General features: G+C 38.3%; 1 protein-coding gene across 1 annotated transcript in view; it reads left to right on the top strand.

The window, feature by feature from the left end:
- Nucleotides 1-5215: 5215 nt before the first annotated feature.
- LOC112848689 (guanylate-binding protein 7-like) overlaps nucleotides 5216-21517 on the top strand; it is a 39381-nt gene continuing 23079 nt past the window's right edge. Inside the window, exons 1-6 of the mRNA XM_086717473.1 lie at nucleotides 5216-5496; nucleotides 9412-9607; nucleotides 11317-11444; nucleotides 18046-18155; nucleotides 18365-18561; nucleotides 20533-20778. Of these exons, the coding sequence (XP_086573599.1) occupies nucleotides 9418-9607; nucleotides 11317-11444; nucleotides 18046-18155; nucleotides 18365-18561; nucleotides 20533-20778 (871 nt within the window). The 5' untranslated portion in view covers nucleotides 5216-5496; nucleotides 9412-9417. The remainder of the gene's footprint in view (nucleotides 5497-9411; nucleotides 9608-11316; nucleotides 11445-18045; nucleotides 18156-18364; nucleotides 18562-20532; nucleotides 20779-21517) is intronic.

The raw sequence follows: 21517 nt of genomic DNA, 5'->3' as shown, positions 1-21517 counted from the left end.
TGAATGGGGGAGGGGCAGAGAGAGAGGGAGACACAGAATCGGAAACAGGCTCCAGGCTCTGAGCCATCAGCCCAGAGCCTGACGCGGGGCTGGAACTCACGGACCGCGAGATCGTGACCTGGTTGAAGTCGGACGCTTAACCGACTGCGCCACCAGGCGCCCCAAGACCAACATTTTAGATACTTTGACTCTATTTTATATTTGTTGTCTATTTCATTAAGTTCTACTTTATTTTTTGCTTTTCTTCCTTCCATGGTTTGTCTACTTTCTAACTTCTTGGGCCTGGTATTTAGCTAATTCTTCCCTAATACATGGGATTAACATGATGAATTTCACAATAAAATATAAGGATTATCAATATTTTTCAGGTTAAAATATTTTAGCTTTTATTATGAAGTCTTCTTAGACCCATAAGTTTTTTTTAGAAGTATAATTTTTAATTTACATGCTTATAGGGATTTCCATGTATCCTTTCATTATTGTTTCTTAACATTGAATCAAAGTAAATCACACTTGGCTTCATTGAAAAATCTTTAAACCTGAAAATTTTTCTCTACCATATTTTAGTACCATTATCTATAGAGTAAATCACCATTTGTTCAGTTTTCTTAATTATGATGTTCAAGTCTTCAATATTATCACAGATTTTGTAGTTTTGATCCAACAAATTGTCACTAAAGTATTATAAATGTTTCTTTATAATTGTAGTCTTTTCTATTCTTGTAGTCATTCCCATTTTTGCTTATTTTGAAGTTATATTTTGGGTACAGAAAATTTAACAACATTAAATTCTCCTGAAAACTGGAATTTTTAAAAAATTTTTTTCATGTTTATCTGTTTTGAGGGAGAGAGAGAGTGCAAGCAGGAGAAGGGCAGAGAGGGACCTCTGAGCTGTCAGCACAGAGCCCAATACAAGGCTTGAACTCATGAACCTCAAGATCATGACCTGAGCCAAAGTCAAACGCTTAACTGACTGAGCCACCCAGGCACCCCCTGAAAACTGGGATTTACATCTTTTTCTGCATCACTTTTCATCTCTAGGCATACTTTTTTTCTTAATATATCGTTTATATTGTACTATCTATTATACAACACACATAGAGACACGTACATTATAATATTTCTATTAGCTTTCTTCTCTGCTCTCATGTAGACAATTGACAGAGTGATTATTGATATAGTGGGGTAAATACCTACTATATTTATTACTGTTTTCTATTTGTTGCTCGTTTTTTTGTTCCTATTTTTGTCTTCCAGTCTTTTTCTGCCTTTTTTGTGATTTTAACTGAGCCTTTTATATGTTTCTCTTTTTCTCTCCCTTCTTAGTATATTGGCTGGGTTTTCTTTTTCATTTTTTAGCAGTTGCTCTAGAGTTTACAATATATATTTACAACTAATCCAAATGTCCTTTCAAATAATATTGTACTGTACCATCTCATAGATAGTGTAAGTCCCTTAAAATAACAAAATAAGCCTAATTCCTCCCTCCCATTCTTTGTGTTGTTGCTGTCACTCATTTCACTTATATATAAGAATACATAAGCATATATCTATACCCATATATATGTTATACATACCAAGATATATACATTAGCATACATAATCAAATACATTGTTGGCACTGTAATTTTGAACAAACTGTCATCTGTTAGGTTAATTAAGAATAAGAAAAATCGAGGCACCTGGGTGGCTCAGTTGGTTAAGTATCCGACTTCGGCTCAGGTCATGATCTCACAGTTCCTGGGTTCGACCCCCAAGTTGGGCTCTGCACTGACACCTAAGAGCCTGGAGCCTGCTTTGGATTCTCTCTCTCTCTCTCTCTCTCTCCCTCTCTCTCTCTCTCTCTCTCTCTCTCTCAAAAATAAACATTAAAAAAATTTAAGAGTTGGGCGCCTGAGTGGCTCAGTTGGTTAAGCGTCCGACTTCGGCTCAGGTCATGATCTCACGGTTTGTGAGTTCGACCCCATGTTGGGCTCTGTGCTCATAACTCAGAGCCTGGAGCCTGTTTCGGATTCTGTGATTCCCTCTCTGACCCTCTCCCCTTCATGCTCTGTCTCTGTCTCACAAACAAATAAACATTAAAAAAATTTTTTTTTAATTAAAAAAATTTAAGAGTAAGAACAATCAACACACATGTGTTTTTCACCTAAAAATTGCCTTAGGCAGATATCAGAACTGAAACTCCTTCATATCTGTGCTCTCCGGAAGGGCTGGTACATCCATAACTCTTTGTTCTTTCACAATGTGTAGCAGGATGTTACAATGAAACTTTTCCTAAGAACTTCCAGTAACTTCAAAAGCTGGTATAGTACGTGCCAAAAAAAAAAAAAAAAAAAAAAAAAAGCTAAAATAACATGATAAGCTATTTTTTTGGATACAAATGAATACAAAATGAAAAAAAAAACCTTCATTTATGTTAAACGAAGCCTCACTTAAACTCCATCAGTTCAGGAAAATTTTAACAACTCTTCCTTTGCCAGTATTATGCTCCAAAATACAATTATAAAAGATTTTTTGCCTTCAAACAATTATAAGCAAGAAAAACTGGAAAAAAACTCTAAATTTATTTTTTTCTTTCACTGCTAAATACTAATAAAAACATTTTGCTGTAAAAAAAACGTAATATTGTAAGATTGAGAGTGGGAGGATTTTGGGATGTTTCAGTGTGCCATTGAGGAAATTATGCCATACATGGATGGTATAAAAAGAATGATGTTCTTAGCTCAGCTTGGGTTCCACTCTCAAAATGGCCAACTTTAATTTTAGGACTTAAAAAAAATCTGTTTCTGATATTGTTGCATATACTTTTGGCATTATAACAGACTTCACAGCTTTAAATATTGTAAGATTCTATGGTATAAGATGATCTCATAACAGTACAGCTAGAGATTATACTTTTCTGACTGTTCTTTCAGCTATAATTAGATTATGTTTGTATCTGAAATAGGTGCAGAAGTATATGTCTGTCATTTGAGAGTCTGGGCCAGAGAACTTTGAGTTTATAATCCACCAGTCTCTTTTCCCTCCTATTGTAGGCTCACAGATATGTTAGCCATCAATGTTTGACCTTACAAATGACTACAACACCTTAGTGGTAGAGGAAGGAGTCTATATCCCTGAATGATCCTGTGGAACAATATTTCCATACAAACTTACAGTGGAAGGGCTGTAACATGTCTTTAAATAGTCCAACAGCCTCCAAAATGATCTCTATCTCCAGTACTCCCACTTCATTGTCTTTTTCCTTCTCTCAGAGGGATGGATGATGGAATTTACATACAACTCTAAAGCATGTCTGATAACACTCAAGATTTTACCTGCCTCTGGATTAAAGATCATGACCCAGATCCCAAGTGACCTTTCAATCTCTGGCTATAATAAACCCTGAATCATTCCTAGCATTGCTCATAACCATTGTATATTTGTTCATTTCCTTCCTTTGTTTTAAAATGCATTTTCGGGGCGCCTGCGTGGCGCAGTCGGTTAAGCGTCCGACTTCAGCCAGGTCACGATCTCGCGGTCCGTGAGTTCCAGCCCCGCGTCAGGCTCTGGGCTGATGGCTCAGAGCCTGGAGCCTATTTCCGATTCTGTGTCTCCCTCTCTCTCTGCCCCTGCCCCGTTCATGCTCTGTCTCTCTCTGTCCTGAAAATAAATAAAAACGTTGAAAAAAAAATAAATAAAGAAAATAAAATAAAATGCATTTTGGGTTGCTTGGGTGGCTCAGTCAGTTTAAGTGTCCAACTTTTGATTTTGGCTCAGTTCACGGTCTCAGGGTCATTAGATCAAATCCCAAGACTGGTTTCACGCTGAGTGTGGAGCCTGCTTAAGATTCTCTCTTTCTCCCTCTTCCTCTACCTCTCCCCACTGCTCATGTATGCTCTCTCTTTCTCAACAACAACAACAAAAGCATTTTGTCCAGTCTTTCTTTGATGAAATCTGAGTCATTCCTCAAGATCCAAAAGTAATGCCACCTCCTAAGGCCATCTAAAATCCTTCTGAATATAATGAATTGTTGCTGTTGTAGACAACCAAACAGTTCATTTGTAACACTACTTAACACCCACCACATCTTACTTTATGTTATATTTGCTCCCAAGATCCACCAAGAGTGAGAACTTTGATTTGCTCTTTAAAAATCCAATAGCAATGGGTCCTACATTTGAATTATACATACCAGTAAAATGTACCTCAAGTGAGGAAAAAAAATATTATCATCCAATTTTAATAATATCAAGGAAGGAAAATTTTAAAAGCACATCCAATTTCACCAACGTCATATAAATATGGGTAAATTTTTGTACAATAATAGGAAGGACAATATATAAGTTTATACTGAAAGATAAATTTCCCATAAAAATATGATTGGTTAAAAAGAATGCTAGCATTACATTACACACGAAAGGAAAAAGGGGGATTTAAAATTTTCAATATGAAATTTTATTTTCTGATACTTACCAGTTTTGATTGCCATATCAGTGCTATATTTTGATAACTTAACACCAATTTAACTTTTGTTAGTTTAACAAGATTTTTGATATTTTATAAAAAGTGAATGCACAACCATCAGGGGGTACTTAGCTTTTACCACTGTTATTGTCAAAGAGCCAATTTCACACAAATACAACGGTGAAGATAGAATTGACACCATTAATGTGTTTTTAAGCCATCCTGAAATTTCTGAAAATGTTTGTAGCATTCATTCGCCATATTTTTAAAATGTGATGTTGGTTATGACTTCTTTGCTTTACTTTTAATGAGAATTCATTGTTGACTTCGTATTTTTCTACTATTTTATTTAGAACCCCAAATTATATAAGCAAAAGGCCCCCACCCCCAATCTACCCACATGGTAGAAAAACAGAGAAAAAACTAACTGCAAGAATTGGAACAAAGTACTTGTGATTATTTGGGGATGATAGTTTTGGGGGATACACACACACACACACACACACACACACGCTCACCATACGCGTATTTTTGTTATGAAAAGAATACTTTTTTTTTAAGAATACTTATAATACTAACAAGAGTAGTTCTTTTAAAGTGGGGGAGGAAGAAAAGAGCACGTAAAAATTAAAGAACGAAACAACAAACAAAGCTGTCCCCTGACAAGGCTCCGCACGGAGAAAAGCTGCCGCGGGGCCGCCACTGCGCCCACATTCCTCCCGCGGAGGCCGGGGAGCCCACTGCGCAGGCGGCGCCTATAGGCTTCCAAACGCTGGCGCAGGAACCGCACGCACCTGCCGAGCCTCCCCTCACACGCGCGCTCTCCCGCCTCGGCAAAACAAGCGAAGACCCCTGCAGTCAGAACTGGAGGAAAAATGCTTTCGATTTCTGTCCTCCCCATCCCCACCCATGCCTGCATGGCTGTAATATCCGGCGGCTCTCCTGCTTCCAAAGGGAACAGTTTCCTGAGGAACCAGACGCTGGTGGAGCGCGCGAGGGGCGAGCGAGAGCTGCTGAGAACTTGTCCCCTGACCGCAGCGCCAGCGCCACGTAAGTTCGCTCCTAAACCCGGCTTTCCGCGCGCGCTTCGGCTACCAGACTAACAACACAGGCCCAGGCGCAGGCTCCGCGCAGCCCGCGGTAAGGCAGCGGGAGGCCGGCGCCGGGCGCTTTGCTCCCGCCACTCAGCCAGTGCGCGTCCACGCGGGCGCCTGGGGGGCGACGGCGCGCGCGCGCCGCCGTCCCGGGAGGCGCCGCTCCCCCTCGGGCGTCCCGGGGAGCCCGGCGCGGGAAAAGGACCCGTGCGGGCCGCCGTGGCTGAGGAAGGGAGGGCCGTAGCCTTCCTCCGGCTGGCTGGCGGACAGACCCCCGACCCCTCCTCGCAGGGACGCCGGGTGGGGTCGCTCCCTCCGGGCAGCCCCTCCCTCCTCCGCTGTGTCCTGCCTGCCCCCTGCTGGGCGCCGGGGAAAATAGGCAGGCTGGTCCTTATCTCCCCTACAGCTTCTATCCCAGAAGTTTGTCTGTTGCGCATGTTTGTGTTAGTCATATTTAATACATACCTACAGCAGAGATGTATGGAGTAATTCAGTCTCACTTACGCTAATCAATTGTTAAAAATAATTCTAAAGTTTAACACTGTTTATTTTGCACTGTTTATAAATGTGTGTTCCATGCACAAACTGCATCAGAATATCTTATGGTATTTGTTGAAAATGTAGATTTTGGACATTTTTACCATTATTTCAGATGATTCTTATAGACTAACTTTTGGGAACTATTGACCATCTAACTCCTTCTGATAGAACTATCTCGTTCTATTTATTTAATTTGGATTTAAAATCATGTTAGCTTGGACATCTCAGTCCTGCTTTCTGTCGGTGTCCGCTTCACATTCACATTAACTCCTGGATGAGAGAAGTGTCACTGTATCTGTCCAAAATGGTCCTTCACATGAATTTGGAATTCTACCTTTCCTATCTTCTCAGATACTTAGTTTTACTTACATAGGAGTTACAATATACCAGCTATGGATTTAGGTTGCCATAAATGTCATGAATCATTTAATACTCCCAATGGCCTGTGATGTAGTCACCATTAGTAGTCCAATCTTATGAGAATACTAGTAAAAAAGAAATAGGCACAAAGAGAGTAAGTATTTTTTTGGTGTTCCAACAGCTCATAAAGAATGGATCCAATATTTGAACCCAGGCACTCAGGCTCTAAACACAATATATCATGGTGCCTCTTTTCAGTTGTCACTCTTGTTCCTGCTCTAATATTAGTTGTACTTCTCTGTCATCAATGCCTTTAGGCAGCTTTGTTTTATAAGCTAAAAGTCCATGATTATTTGTTGTGCAATTAATAATTTTTTGTTTACTGCAAGAAATAAATGGACAATGTCTAATTTCACAGAATATAGAGGCAAAATAGAATGTTGAGAAGTATACAAAAAAGTATTCCTTATCCTGAAATTATGCTTAGTTGCTCTTTAATATTTCATTTAGTGTCTCAAATGAGGTAAGAGTTGTTGTTACGTGTTGGCATTAGTCTGTCCCAGATGAGACAGGATTGTGTTTAAGTATTACACGTACTCACAATGATGGTACAGGAATGGTATGCATACCTCTCTCCTGAGCATGAGAGTGTCTTCTTCGTGTGCTCCAGGACAGCCTGAATGACTGTCAGAGAAACCCCACCTTGGACAGAGAGCTGGAAACAGTATGGAACACTATTGTCCAACACTGTCATAACAAAAATAAAGGGACAGTCAAAGCTTCATGACTAATCTCTGTCTCTTTGTCTCATGAAACACTCTACTCACTGAGAGGGAAATATTCAAACTTTCCCACATGTGGGACTCTGTCAGATCTGGACAGAACCTCAAACATCCACACTACTGGCTCGTTTCTCTGTAAGCCTATAAACAAAAATAAAACATTATAAAGCCTAGAAATGTCCTTTTCTTCCAGTTAAATAAATCCTGGAACTATATCTTTCTCTAGTCACTATAAAGGTATTTCTGTTCTGCTTTAAGAGAGAGCTCCATTCTTTACTGTTCTCTCATGTCACTCCTCCTTCACTTGGACACCATCCTGTGCAGATGTCTATTATGGCACTTTTCTACTTATGCTGCAATAAATGATTATTGCCTATCTTTTCCAAAATACCATAAGCTCTTGAGATATAATTACAGGAACTGGAATCTGAGCTAAAGCGATGTGTGCATGATCAATTATCCAGGAGATATCCTGGAAGGAAGGTGACCCAGAGTCCTTCCTCTTTTCTTCTTCTGCTGGATAGAAGGCACATGTGATGATGAGTCAGCTTATACCATGAGGTGGCATTGTTAAAAGGCGGCTAAGCAGGGGTGCCTGGGTGACTCAGTCGGTTGAGCACCTGACTCTTGATTTCGGCTCAGGTCATGATCTCCTGGTTGCGAGATTGAGCCCCCTGTTGGGTTCCATGCTGGGCATGGAGCCTGCTTGAGATTCTTTCTCTTCCTCTCTCTTTGCCCCTCCCCACCTCTAAAAAAAAAAAAAAAAAGAAAGATGTAAAGATGGTTAAGCACGAAATACAAGGAACCAGTGCCCCTGATGACTTTGTGAAGTATAATCTTGATCTTTGTACACTTGTGAGAAAGAGTAGTACACTTTGAGCTTTTTAAGCAATGGTTTTCTAGGACTTTTCTATCGCTCACAGGTGAATGAAAGGCTAGCTGGTAAGATTCTAAGACACTTTGAAGGTTGGGACTCTATCTTATTCATTTTTATATCCCCAGCATTGAGCACGGCATCAGGTTTATCAAATATATAATGGATAAGATGTTTAGGTAATGAATTAGGTAATAAATTAGACTGGATATGAGATGAACTGAAGTTTCATATGAGACACACACCCTGTAAATAGATGAGTTGGTCTGGAAATAGATCGGTGGCTTGATGATGACGCAGGGAAAACAGCATCTGTTTAGATCATGCTATCTGTTCAGAACCCTTGCTCTTTCTCCATCAAGAAACTTACATTTTTTTTTTTAATTTTTTTTTTTCAACGTTTATTTATTTTTGGGACAGAGAGAGACAGAGCATGAACGGGGGAGGGGCAGAGAGAGAGGGAGACACAGAACCGGAAACAGGCTCCAGGCTCTGAGCCATCAGCCCAGAGCCTGACGCGGGGCTGGAACTCACGGACCGCGAGATCGTGACCTGGCTGAAGTCGGACGCCCGACCGACTGCACCACCCAGGCGCCCCCATATTTTTTAAATGTATATTTGAGGAAGTTAATTCTGACAGGTAAGTTTTTGGAGTAGGTAGTACAGTGAGATTACTATTTACCTCCTACTTTTGCTACTGACTGACCATAAAGCCTCTACCAATCTTTTAGCTTAAGTATCTGTAGTGTCATTACTTCATCTCATAAGAAAAGATAAAATTCTGGGGCGCCTGGGTGGCGCAGTCGGTTAAGCGTCCGACTTCAGCCAGGTCACGATCTCGCGCTCCGTGAGTTCGAGTCCCGCGTCAGGCTCTGGGCTGATGGCTCAGAGCCTGGAGCCTGTTTCCGATTCTGTGTCTCCCTCTCTCTCTGCCCCTTCCCTGTTCATGCTCTGTCTCTCTCTGTCCCAAAAAAAAAATAATAATAATAATAAATGTAGAAAAGATAAAATTCTTTAAATTTCAGGGATTTTGTTTTTTTACCAAGGCTTTTCTTGCAGAGGGATTCATGAACAAGAATATTATTTTTAGAGAACTGAGTCATTGGAGACAAATAGTATGTTTGTGCCATCATTGATTTCACTAGGGATTATGGGTATGCCGGAGGAAGAGGTCTGTGATTTGCCAATTCCAGGCTGTATACTTTTCCCTTCAAAATGTATAAAAAGTATGAAGTAAATATGCATGTTCCTTGAATAACCACTAAAGATGACTCTGGAATCTTCCATTCCACTGAGAGGCTCTTCTGGGTTGCAGGTTACCATGGCAACTGAACCCATCATGATGGCACCCATTTGTCTAGTGGAAAACCAGGAAGAGCAGCTGAACCTGAATCCAGAAGCATTACAGATTCTTAATAAGATTTCTCAGCCTGTGGTGGTGGTGGGCATTGTAGGGCTGTATCGGACTGGAAAATCCTACCTGATGAACTGCCTGGCAGGACAGAACCATGGTGAGTGTTGTCTTGGGATGGGCCCATTTGCTCGGAACCAGTGAGACTGCAGGTTGGCCTCTTCTGATATCATCTTAAGGAAAAGGCTGACTCTGCCCAATGAAGAAAATTTGTAATATTTACCATCTAATTAACAACCTTGACCCCATCTGTCCATAAAACCTCTCTTCTCCAATAATGAAGAACCATTTTCCACACCCTATCAAAGACCAACCTCACTAGTTCCCTGGATTCCATCCACTCTTTTGCTCAGAAGTTCGGCCTCTGCTACTACTTTATTTCTTTCCCCTGCATCACTTCTGCCAAAACTATAATGTCATTCCAAGAAGCTTCAAATGTAGTTTAATATTTCCTGCGTTTTAAAGTTGAGGAAAGGAAGGAAGGGAAAAGGGAAAAATCTTTTTTATTCTGTATCTCCATAGAGCTACCATTTTATTTTTCTGCTCCATGTCATAACAGATTTTCATATGTTATAACCCCTTCTCTCTCTCTCTTTTTTTAGTTTTTACAAATATGTAAACTATAACACATACAAAAGAGTGCCTAAAATACAATGTACAATAAAGTAAATAAAGTGAACACTTGTGTAATCGTGACTTGAGTAAAAAAATAAATCATTGTCAAAGGCACAAGTCATACGCTCTCACATTCTCACTAGCGCTAAACAATATTTTTATTTTCATGATACTTCTTTCTTTACTTTTAAAAAATGGTTTTGTAGTCTATGTTTGCATTTTTAAAATTTTTTTAACGTTTTTATTTATTTTTGAGAGAGAGACAAAGCATGAGTAAGAAAAGGGCAGACAGAAAGGAAGACACAGAATCCGAGGCAGGCTCCAGGCTCTGAACTATCAGCACAGAGCCTGACACAGGGCTCGAGTTCACAAACCACAAGATGATGATCTGAGCCAAAGTCAGACACTTAACTGACTGAGCCACCCAGGCGCTCTAGTCTATGTTTGCATTTCTAAAGCACACTTTATCTTGGCTTGCTTTTAAAGTTGATATAAATAGAATTAAATTTTATTTATTCTTTGATGGCTTCTTTTGCTCAACAAGAATTTTATAAGATTTATCCATTTTTTAGCATGTAGCTGTATTTCCTTATCTCACTGCATTATAGTATCTTTTACCTTTTATGAACAGAGTTGTCTTAGATTTCTTATAATTTTATCCTGATACACATGTACACAGATTTCTTTTAAATAATATATCCTGAAGTGGAATCTCTGTATCAAAGAGTATGTGTTTCTTCAGGATTTCCAGATAATATCAATGGCTTTTTCAACTCTCTATTCAAGCTACATATTTATTAGCAGCAATTAAGAATTCCCACATCCTAAGAAAAATGTTTAACTTTTACTGTTGTGATAACTATTTGATTGTATGGCATGTGCCTCACTATAAATAAGGTTGAGCACCCTTTCACATATTATTTGCCATTTGTATTTCCTATTTTATTAAATGCCTACTCAAGTCTTTTTAAAAATTGTAATTGAGTTGTCTTTTTTAGTTCTTACTGATTTTTAGGAGAATCTTCCTCTGGTCCCATTAGTCATTACTCATTTCTTTCTATGTAGACCAGGCAGCCAGTACATTCCAAATATCTTACCTTCTTTTTTGCTCAGCTTCACTAGGTGTTGAACCTCAGTCCACTAAACTCTAAGGATCCCCATACATCCATGTTGCTTTCCCCTCTTCTCTTTTAGGCTTCCCCCTGGGTTCCACAGTGAGGTCTACAACCAAGGGTATTTGGATGTGGTGTGTACCCCACCCCTCTAAGCTGAACCACACCCTGGTCCTTCTGGACACTGAGGGTCTAAGTAACTTGGAAAAGGTAAGGAAAAGTCATGAGGGAATCTGCTCTTTTGACTGTAATTCATTTGCTACCTCAATTCAAATTGTGTTACCTATTCCTACAAGCTATAAATCCAATTATGAATATGAGACTAAATTATTTTTCCCATGGAAAAACTCCCCTTAATTCCTTGGTCAGCTCAAATATTTGGGTATATTAGAACAACATCTTCTTACTGTAACAGTTGGATAAACATACAGTTTAATAAATACTTAACCAAACAGCTGAATTTCAGGACTCTGTGCTAAGTACAACAGACACTACAGTAAATAAGGCAAATGGCTAGAGCCTAGCTGGGGAGACAACATGTACACAATGTGACCGACCAGTACAGGGTGCTATGCATAGATGTAGGCAGTAATCCAGTCATATGGCTTGGAGAAAGATTCCTAGAAGAAGTAATGTCTAAACTGTAACCCGTGAGACCAGTGGAAACTACCAGTTCAAGTGTGTGGGAATGATGGAGTTAGAAGTAGGAGCTGTTAAATAGGGTTTTGGTAAAATAATTTATTTAAATCCTCTTCAGACAAAGCTTCAGCTACACCAGAAGCATTGATGAAGGGTTTTAGTTAAAGTCTCTGGTTTTGGAGATTACCTCTTCTCTAACTTCTATAAAAGAATGACCTTGACCCACTGAAATTATTTTACCTGAGATAATGTTAGTATTTTGTTTTTAAATATTAAGTGAAACAAATTGTTTCTCCATTTTATTTTACATTATTCTGAGTCTGTATTCAAGTAGCAATGGTAAATACCTGTTTTCCATAATTGTGGGGAAAAAGTATTCAGAGTTTTTGTGCTCAGCTTTAAAGTTCTCGATAACTTCAGTATAAAACCAAAATGAAATATGCAGCCAAGAATTCTTTATCCAGCAAAGCTGTCATTCAGAACAGAAGGAGAGATAAAGGGTTTCCCAGACAAACAAAAACTAAAGAAGGATTTTGTGACCACTAAACCAACCCTGCAAGAAATTTTAAGGGGGACTCTTTGAGGGGAGAAAAAAAAAAAAAAAAGAAAAGAAGACCAAAGCAATAAAGACTACAAAGGACCAAAGAACATCACCAGAAACACCAACTCTATAGGTGTAACACAATGACACTAAATTCATATCTTTCAGTAATCACTCTGAATGTCAATGGACTAAATACTCCAATAAAAAGATACATGGTATCAGAATAGATTAAAAAACAAACAAACAAGATCCATCTATATGCTGCCAATAAGAGACTCATTTTTAGACCTAAAGACACCTGCAGATTGAAAGTGAGGGGATAGAGAGCCATCTATCATACTACTAGGTGTCAAAAGGAAGCTGGAATAGCCATCCTTATATCAAACAAACTAGATTTTAAAACAGAGACTATAACAAGAGATGAAGGGCATTATATCATAATTAAGGAGTGTATCCATCAAGAACGTCTCACAATTGTAAATATTTATGCCCCCAAACTTGAGCACCCATTATATGTAAATCAATTAATTACAAACATAAAGAAACTCATTGATAATAATACAATAATAGTAGGGGAATTTAATACCCCACTTACAACAATGGACAGATACCTAAGCAGAAAATCAACAAGAAAACAGTGGCTTTGAATGACACACTGGATTGGACTGGATGACTGGATATATTCAGAACATTCCATCCTAAAGCAGCAGAATACACATTTTTCTCAAGTGCACATGGAACATTCTCCAAAATAGATCACATACTGGGTCACAAATCAGCCCTCAATAGGTACAAAAAGATCAAAATCATACCATGCATATTTTCAGATCACAGTGCTATGAAGCTTGAAGTCAACCACAAGTAAAAATTTGGAAAGCCCTTAAATACATGGAAGGTAAAAAACATCCTACTAGAGAATGAATGAGAACATTACAGTCCAAACCCTTTGGGATGCAGCAAAGGCAGTCCTATAAGGAAAGTATACTGCAATTCAGGCCTATCTCAACAAGCAAGAAAGGTACCAAATATACAATTTTAACTTAAACCTAAAGAAGTTAGAAAAGAAACAGCAAATAAAGCCTAAATCCAGCATAAAAAGGGAAATATTAAAGATTAAAACAAATAAATGATACAGAAACAAAAGAATGCAGTATAACAGATCAATGAAACTAAGAGCTGGTTCTTTGAAAGAATAAACAAAATTGATAAACCTCTAGCCAGATTTCTCAACAAGAAAAGAGAGAGGATCCAAATAGATAAAATCACAAATGAAAGAGGAGAGATCACAACCAACACCACAGAAATACAATTATAAGAGAATACTGTGAAAAATTATATGTCAACAAACTGGGCAATCTGGAAGAAATGGACATACCTAGAAACTCACAAATTACCAAAACTAAAATAGGAAGGAATAGGAAATTTGAACAGACCCGTAACCAGAAAAGAAATTGAATCAGTTATCAAAAAGCTTCCAGGGGCGTCTGGATAGCTCAGTCGGTTGAGCGTCCGACTTCGGCCCAGGTCATGATCTCGTGGTCCGTGGGTTCGAGCCCTGCATCGGGCTCTGTACTGACAGCTCGGAGCCCGGAGCCTGTTTCAGATTCTGTGTCTCCCTCTCTCTCTGACCCTCCCCTGTTCATGCTCTGTCTCAAAAATAAATAAACATTAAAAAAAAAATTTTTTTTTAGAAAAAGCTCTGAAAAAACAAGAGTCCTGGGCCAGATGGCTTCCCGGGGGTATTCTATAAGACATTTAAAAAAGAGTTAATACAAAAGGATGTAATGAAGGGAGGGAGTAAGGGACGGAAAGAGGGAGAAGAGTTAATACCTATTCTTCTCAAACTGTTCCAAAAAGTAGAACTGGAACAGAAACTTCCAGACTCATTCTGTGAAGCAGCATTACCTTAATTCCAAAACCAGACAAAGAGAATTGGAAGAATTACAGGCCAATATCCCTGATGAATATGGATGCAAAAATTCTCAATAAGATACTAGCAAATTGAATTTAACAGTACATTAAAAGAATTATTCACCACAGTCAAGTGGGATTTATTCCTGGGCTGAAGGGCTGGTTCAATATTTGTAAATCAATCAGTGTGATATACCACATTAATAAAATAAAGGATAAGAACCATATGGACCTATCAAAAAATGTATAAAAAACATTTGATAAAATAAAGCATCAATTCTTGATAAAACAAAAACTCAACAAAGTAGGTTTAGAGGGAACCTCAACATCATAAAGGCCATATATGAAAGAATGATCATCAATGGGGGAAAATTGAGAGCCTTTTACCTATAGTCAGGAACAAGACAAAGATGTCCACTCTCACCATTACTATTTAACATAGTTCTGTAAGTCTTAACCTCAGCAGTCAGAGAACAAAAATAACGAAGCATGAATAATGAAACACAGACAAATCAAGGAATCAGTCCCATTTACAATTGTACCAAAAGCAATAAAAAACCTAGGAATAAACCTAACTAAGGAGGTAAAAGTTCTGTACTTTGAAAAGTGTAGAAGACTTATGAAAGATATTGAAGAGGACACAAAAAAATGGAAAAACAATTCCATGCTCATGGATTAGAAGAAAAAACATTGTTAAAATGTCTACACAACTCAAAAAAAAAAAAAGTCTACACTTCTCAAAGCAATCTACAGATTTAATGCAATTCCTATCAAAATAACACCAGCTTTCTTTGCAGAGCTAGATCAAACAATCCTAAAATTTGTATGGAACCACCAAGACCCTGAATAGCCAAAGTAATCCTGAAAAATTAAAAAACTGGAGGCATCACATTTCTGGATTTCAAGCTATATTACAAAGCTGTAGTCATCAAGACAGTACTATACTGGCACAAAAACAGACACATAGATCAATGGAACAGAATAGAAAATCCAGAAATGGACCCACAGCTATATAGTCAACTCATCTTTGACAAAGCAGAAAAGAATATCCAATGGAAAAAAAGACAGCCTCTTCAACAAATGGTGTTGGGGAAACTGAATGACAACATGCAGAAGAATGAAATTGGACCACTTTCCTACACCGTACACAAACATAAGTTCAAAATAGATGAAAGATCTAAATGTGAGACAGGAAACCTTCAAAATCCTAGAGGAGAAAACAGGCAGCAACTTCTTTGACCTTGGCTGGAGCAACTTCTTACTAGACACATTACTGAAGGCAAGGGAAACAAAAGCAAACATGAACTCTTGGGACTTCATCAAATACAAAAGCTTCTACACAGCAAAGGAAACAATCAGCAAAACTAAAAGGCAACCTACAGAATGGGAGAAAATATTTGCACATGACATATCTGATAAACAGTATCCAAAATATATGAAGAACTTATCAAAATCAACACCCAAGAAACAAACACCCCAGTTAAGAAATGGGCAGAAGACATGAATAGACACTTTTCCAAAGAAAACATCCAGATGGCTAACAGACACATGAAAAGATACCCAACAACACTCATCATTAGGGAAATACAAATCAAAAACACAGTGAGATGCCACCTCACACCTGACTGAATGACTAAAATTAACAACACAAGAAACAATGCCAGGTATTGGTGAGGATGCAGAGAAAGGGGAACCCTCTTGCACTGTTAGTGGGAATGCAAACTGGTGCAGCCATTCTGGAGAACAGTTTGGAGGTTCCTCAAAAAACTAAAAATAGAACTACCTCACAATCTAGCAATTGCACTATTATATGTTTACTGAAAGGATAAAGAAATACAGATTCAAAGGGGTACATGCACCCCAGTGTTTATTGCAGCATTATCAACAATAGCCAAACAAGGGGGAAAGCCCACATGTCTACCGAAAGATGAATGGATAAAGAAGATGTGGTGTGTATATACAACAGAATATTACTTGGCCATCAAAAAAGGGAAATCTTCCCATTTGCAATGATGTGAATGGAGCTAGAATGTATTATGCTAAGGGAAATAAGTCAGTCCAAGAAAGACAAATATATGATTTCACTCATGTGGAATTTAAGAAACAAAACAGATGAAGGGAAGGGTGGGGGGAAAGAAGAAAGGTTAACAAACCAGAAGTCTTTTTTTTTAAATGTTTATTTATTTTTGAAAGAGAGAGCAACAGAGTGGGAGCTGTGGAGAGACAGAGACAGAGAGAGACAGAGAGACAGAGAGAGAGAGAGAGAGAGAGAGAGAGACAGAATCTGAAGCAGGGTCCAGGATCTAGACAGATCCCAACACTGGGCTCAACCCACAAACTATGAGATCATGACCTGAACCAAAGTCAGGTGCTTAACCAACTGAGCCTCCCAGGTGTCCCACAATCCACAAGAGACTCTTAATGGTAGAGAACAAATTGAGGGTTGATGGAAAGAGGTGGATGGAAGATGAGCTAAATGGGCGATGTGCATTAAGAAGGGCACTTGTTGGGATGAGCACTGGGTGTTGTATGTAAGTGATGAATCACTGAATTTTACTTCTGAAACCAAAATTCTACTGTATGTTAACTAACTAAAATATATTTTAAAAAGAAAAAAGAAAATACAAACAAATAAAAAAGCCAAAATGATTTTCCTGAGATTTAAATAGATTGTTTTTTGGCTCAAGTCCTGCTTTAAAAAAAAAAAAATCTAAATTTGATTAGTTTTAGGGATAATGAAATAAGGACTTGAAGAAATAATTTTTCCCAAAAATATGAAAAAGTGTTCTAGTCTTCAAGATCAAGTCTGGTAAGCATAGAATGCAGATACTGCATTTGTACAAGGCAACAAAGTATACCATACTGTAAACTGATGGCAGCAGAACCAATGGCTAATGCTAGAATTGTGGAGTGATTTGAGATATCTGACCCTGTTTTCTTGGTCTTCAGAGAACTTCAGGTCTTGCCCTGAATCTTAATTTTAGCTTTGTCTTCCATATCTGCACCCCTACTCATTGTTTCAGTCAAACAGAAGTAACTTTGTAACAGTTTTTCAGGATCTGCACTTTCTAATAATTCTGCCTTGGCAAGCTGCATGATCCCTTCAAATCTACATGTCCACATTCTATCAACTCTTTGAAGTGCACCAGATTTCATCATATATCCATCATATCCCTGGCAGATATGCTCTGAAGTTGTACAATACTTGTTTCCATGCGAGAGATTATAATTTCGGTTACATTTATATGTTGACATGTTTATCTGTCCCTTCATAAAGTCATCTTGAGTTCAGGGAATCTCATGTGGATCTTTTCATCCATACAGCCAAATGCAGTGTCTGGCATTTGTAGGTGCCTAAAGAGTAGTTGTTGAACAACATTTGTGTTGCAAATACAGACAACATGAAGAAAAATTTGTTAGAGGAATAATTGCTCACATTGTATACCTACTATCTTCTAGGCACTGCATTAAACATTCTACACATATTGACCATGTCATTCACTTCTTTTAATAGCTTAGGATACTGAGGCTCTGAGAGGGGATTGTATTAATACTCAAAATGAGGTTGAATTTATGATGGTCTTCAAAACTTGTATTCTTTGCCATACTGTTCAGCAATATATAGTGACAAAATAATGAATGAAAAGCTGAATGAATGAAAATGAATTAATGAATAAAGAGCAGCCTTCTAAGTCCCTTGTCCAATGTGCTTTTCAGGAAGACCCTAAGAATGACTCATGGATCTTTGCCCTGACTGTGCTTCTGAGCAGCACCTTGATCTACAACAGCATGGGCACCATCAACAGCCAGGCCCTGGAGCAGCTGCAGTATCCTTCCAGGGACCAAACCACCAAGTTTTATTGAGTTTACAGGAATGGCAACTGAGACTGTCCTCTTTCCTGTGACTTAATTGTCATGGTTGAAGAAGGGGGTGAGGGGACACCGAGAACAAAAATTAGTGTTTATAGAATGTATTTCTATCTGAGATCTGGAAATTGTGGTGTAAAGTACTTTTTCCTTAGCTGAGTTCCCACAGCTATATGACTGAACTAACGCAGCTGGTCAGGGAAAAGTCCTCCTCAGACTACACTGGGGTAGAGGACTCTGCCAAGTTTGTGAGTTTCTTTCCAGACTTTATTTGGGCTTTACGAGATTTCACATTGGAGATGAAGATAAATGGATACTCCGTAACTGAAGATGAGTACCTGGAGGATGCCTTGAAGCTGCTTCCAGGTCTCAGAGTATGGCTTAAATGGTAGAAGGTTTTTTTACTGGGTGGGATCAGCTGAGTCCTGTCAATCAGCATTTGACATATATGTTTATTTGAATTTGGATTGAAGCCAATGGTGATTGGGTTTTGTGGGTTATTATTACTTTAAAATCTCCAGCAATTGAAGCTTAAGGTCACTAAAGAAATTTAGGGCCCCATTTTGGATCAGATAACTTAATGCTAATTAATGCCATGAAAAAAGATCCCCAGATTGCAATCAGTGCTATAACTTCTTGAGGCCCACATATTTCTGTAGCTTGTTAAGTGTTCTTCCTGTTCTTTCTTTAAAAAAAAAAAATCAGATTGGAAGTTGCTAGACAAAATCACAATGAAATTAATTACCTTATTTTTGAAATATAATAGTAATAGTAATATGGTAATTGGAATAGTAAAATAGTAAGTATATTTTAATAGTAAAATATATTTTACTAGTACCTAGAGAGTTATATTCTTCACAGAAAGGGTATTTTCCACACTAACAGGTCCAGAAAAAAATGTTGACGTACCTTTCCAGTAAAACTGTGAGTCCTTCATGTCACCTTTCTTATAACATCATCTTTTTCATTTTGTAGCCTTACACAATATGCTATTTTAATATTATGAATTTGTCACATTATATTTAGCAGAGTGGATAATAGAAGGCATCTATAGGGAATATCTATTTTTATTTTTTCATTACTTTATTCTTTATTAAACAGCTGATATGTGCCATAGAGTTGCTCTTAATTGTTCTATGAAGTCTAAATTAATCTGATATAGGGAAATGATGAGGTCTCAAATTACATTGAGATTAATGTATACTTTAGAGATTTCAGTTACAGGACTCTCTAAACATATTTGCGGTATGATCTGATTTTGGCTTATGCTTATAAAAGTTTTCTTTACTGACATGGGTATCATCTGTTTCCTTCCTCACATTTCCCCAGCAAAATGTTATCCGTTTGTTCTGGCATCACTTCAAGGCCCATATTGCTTTGCTTTGCTTTGCTTTGCTTTGCTTTTTTCTTTTTTCTTTTTTGTTTTTTTTGTTTGTTTGTTTGTTTGTTTTTTGGTGTTTACTTATTTTTGAGAGTGAGTGAGCAGGGGAGGGGCGGAGGGAGAGGAGGACAGAGAATCTGAACTGGACTCCACACTGACAGAAGAGAGCCTCCTGCGGGGTTTGAGCTCATGAACTGTGAGATCATGACCTGAGATGAAGTCAGATGCTCAACCAACCGAGCCACTCAGGTGTCCCAAGGCCTATTATTTCATTTTTGCCATGGAAATAATAAGATCAGAAAAGTACCTCTGACCTTTTTTTTTCTTTTTTCTTTTTTTTAATTGAAGTATAGTTGACACATACTGTTACAGGTGTAGAACATAGTGATGTGACAACTCTATACATTATGCTATGCTCATGACAAGAGTAGCTACTATCTATCACCATACAATACTATTACAATGCCATTGACTATATTCCCTCTGCTGCGTCTTTCATCCCCATGACTTCTTCATTCCATAACATGAAGCCTGTACCTCCTACTCCCCTTCACCCATTTTGCTCATTCTCCCACCCCCATCCTTTCTGCAACCACCAGTTTGTTCTCTATATTTATGGGCCTCGGACTCTTCTTTTCTTAATCACTAAACATGTATTCAGTATTTAATCCATGGGACTCCATAAAAATGCTAAGGAAACTATCCTAAGGTTCTTCTCTTGGGCTGAATGCCTCTCTTTCCTCTCCTGAAGTACTTCCTTGACTCTTAACTCTGTTCAAGGAATTTTCCTTAACTTTGGTATGTTAGTCCAAGATTGATTTGTAAAACACATGATTAGAATAAAGGAGATTTACAGTCATAAGAGCTGCAGTGATGCAAAGATTCCTGGAAATGAAGTCCTCACCCCCTTACCTGGAGACTGCCTTTCAGTGATCAATTTTTTTCCACCTTTGTAGGCACAAATCCCAAAATCCAAAATTCCAACATGTCCAGAGAGTGTATCAGACAGTTCTTTCCAAAACGGAAGTGCTTCATCTTTGACCGGCCTACAAATGACAAAAATCTCTTAGCCCATATTGAGAACGTGCCAGAAGACCAGCTGGACAGTAGTTTCCGGGAACAATCAAACAAATTCCGTACCTATGTTTTCACTCATACAAAGACCAAGACCCTACGAGAGGGAATCATTGTCACTGGGAACCGTGAGTCACCTTTGTCCCACAGCATGTCTCTGTATCAGTGTGCGTGGTGGAGCTTTGAGTATACTCTGACTTTGGCAGTAATTTTGTTGACATCTGTTTGTCAGATGTCAACTGACTATGGAGAAGCAGATATTCATGCCATGAAAAGTATTCATACATGTTTCTTAATTAGTCTCCCTATGTGAGGGTTTGCTGAGACTTAATATATCTCAGAACCTTAATTCACTAGTTACACAAAGCCAAGATGGAGTTAAAGAGAGGACATCTGTAGATTGAGAAATCCTATGGGATATCTTCTGGTCTTTAAGGATATAGTAGATATTTTGTAAACTTACATGAGTCATATCATAAATAGGAAGCTATAAATTCCTTTAAGCCTGTTGAGATAGAAGATTATGTATAATCTTATATGCAGGGCATGCATGCTTCATGGGTATGTGACTTATGTAGTCCCATGTGGAGATGGGCTCATACTCTGACTCTGTTTTATTTTGTTTTGTTTAAGTTTATTTATTTATTTTGAGAGAGAGTATTCCAGGCTGTCAGTGCAGAATCCGATGTGGGGCTTCAGCTTAAACCATGAGATCATGATCTGAGTGGAAATCAAGAGTCAGTTGCTTAACCAGCTATACCACCCAGACATCTGTCTATCGCTGTTTTGAATTCTTGATCATTTTCAACTAGGAGCCCACATTTTTATTTTGTACTGGGCCACACAAATTATGTATCTGGTCTTGTT

Source organism: Puma concolor, chromosome C1 (assembly GCF_028749965.1).
Source record: "Puma concolor isolate L17-30 chromosome C1, mPumCon1.1.hap2, whole genome shotgun sequence".
In the NCBI taxonomy this organism is placed as follows: domain Eukaryota; kingdom Metazoa; phylum Chordata; class Mammalia; order Carnivora; family Felidae; genus Puma; species Puma concolor.
Note: the sequence above shows the minus strand (reverse complement) of the source record. Positions and strands in the feature narration are given on the sequence as shown.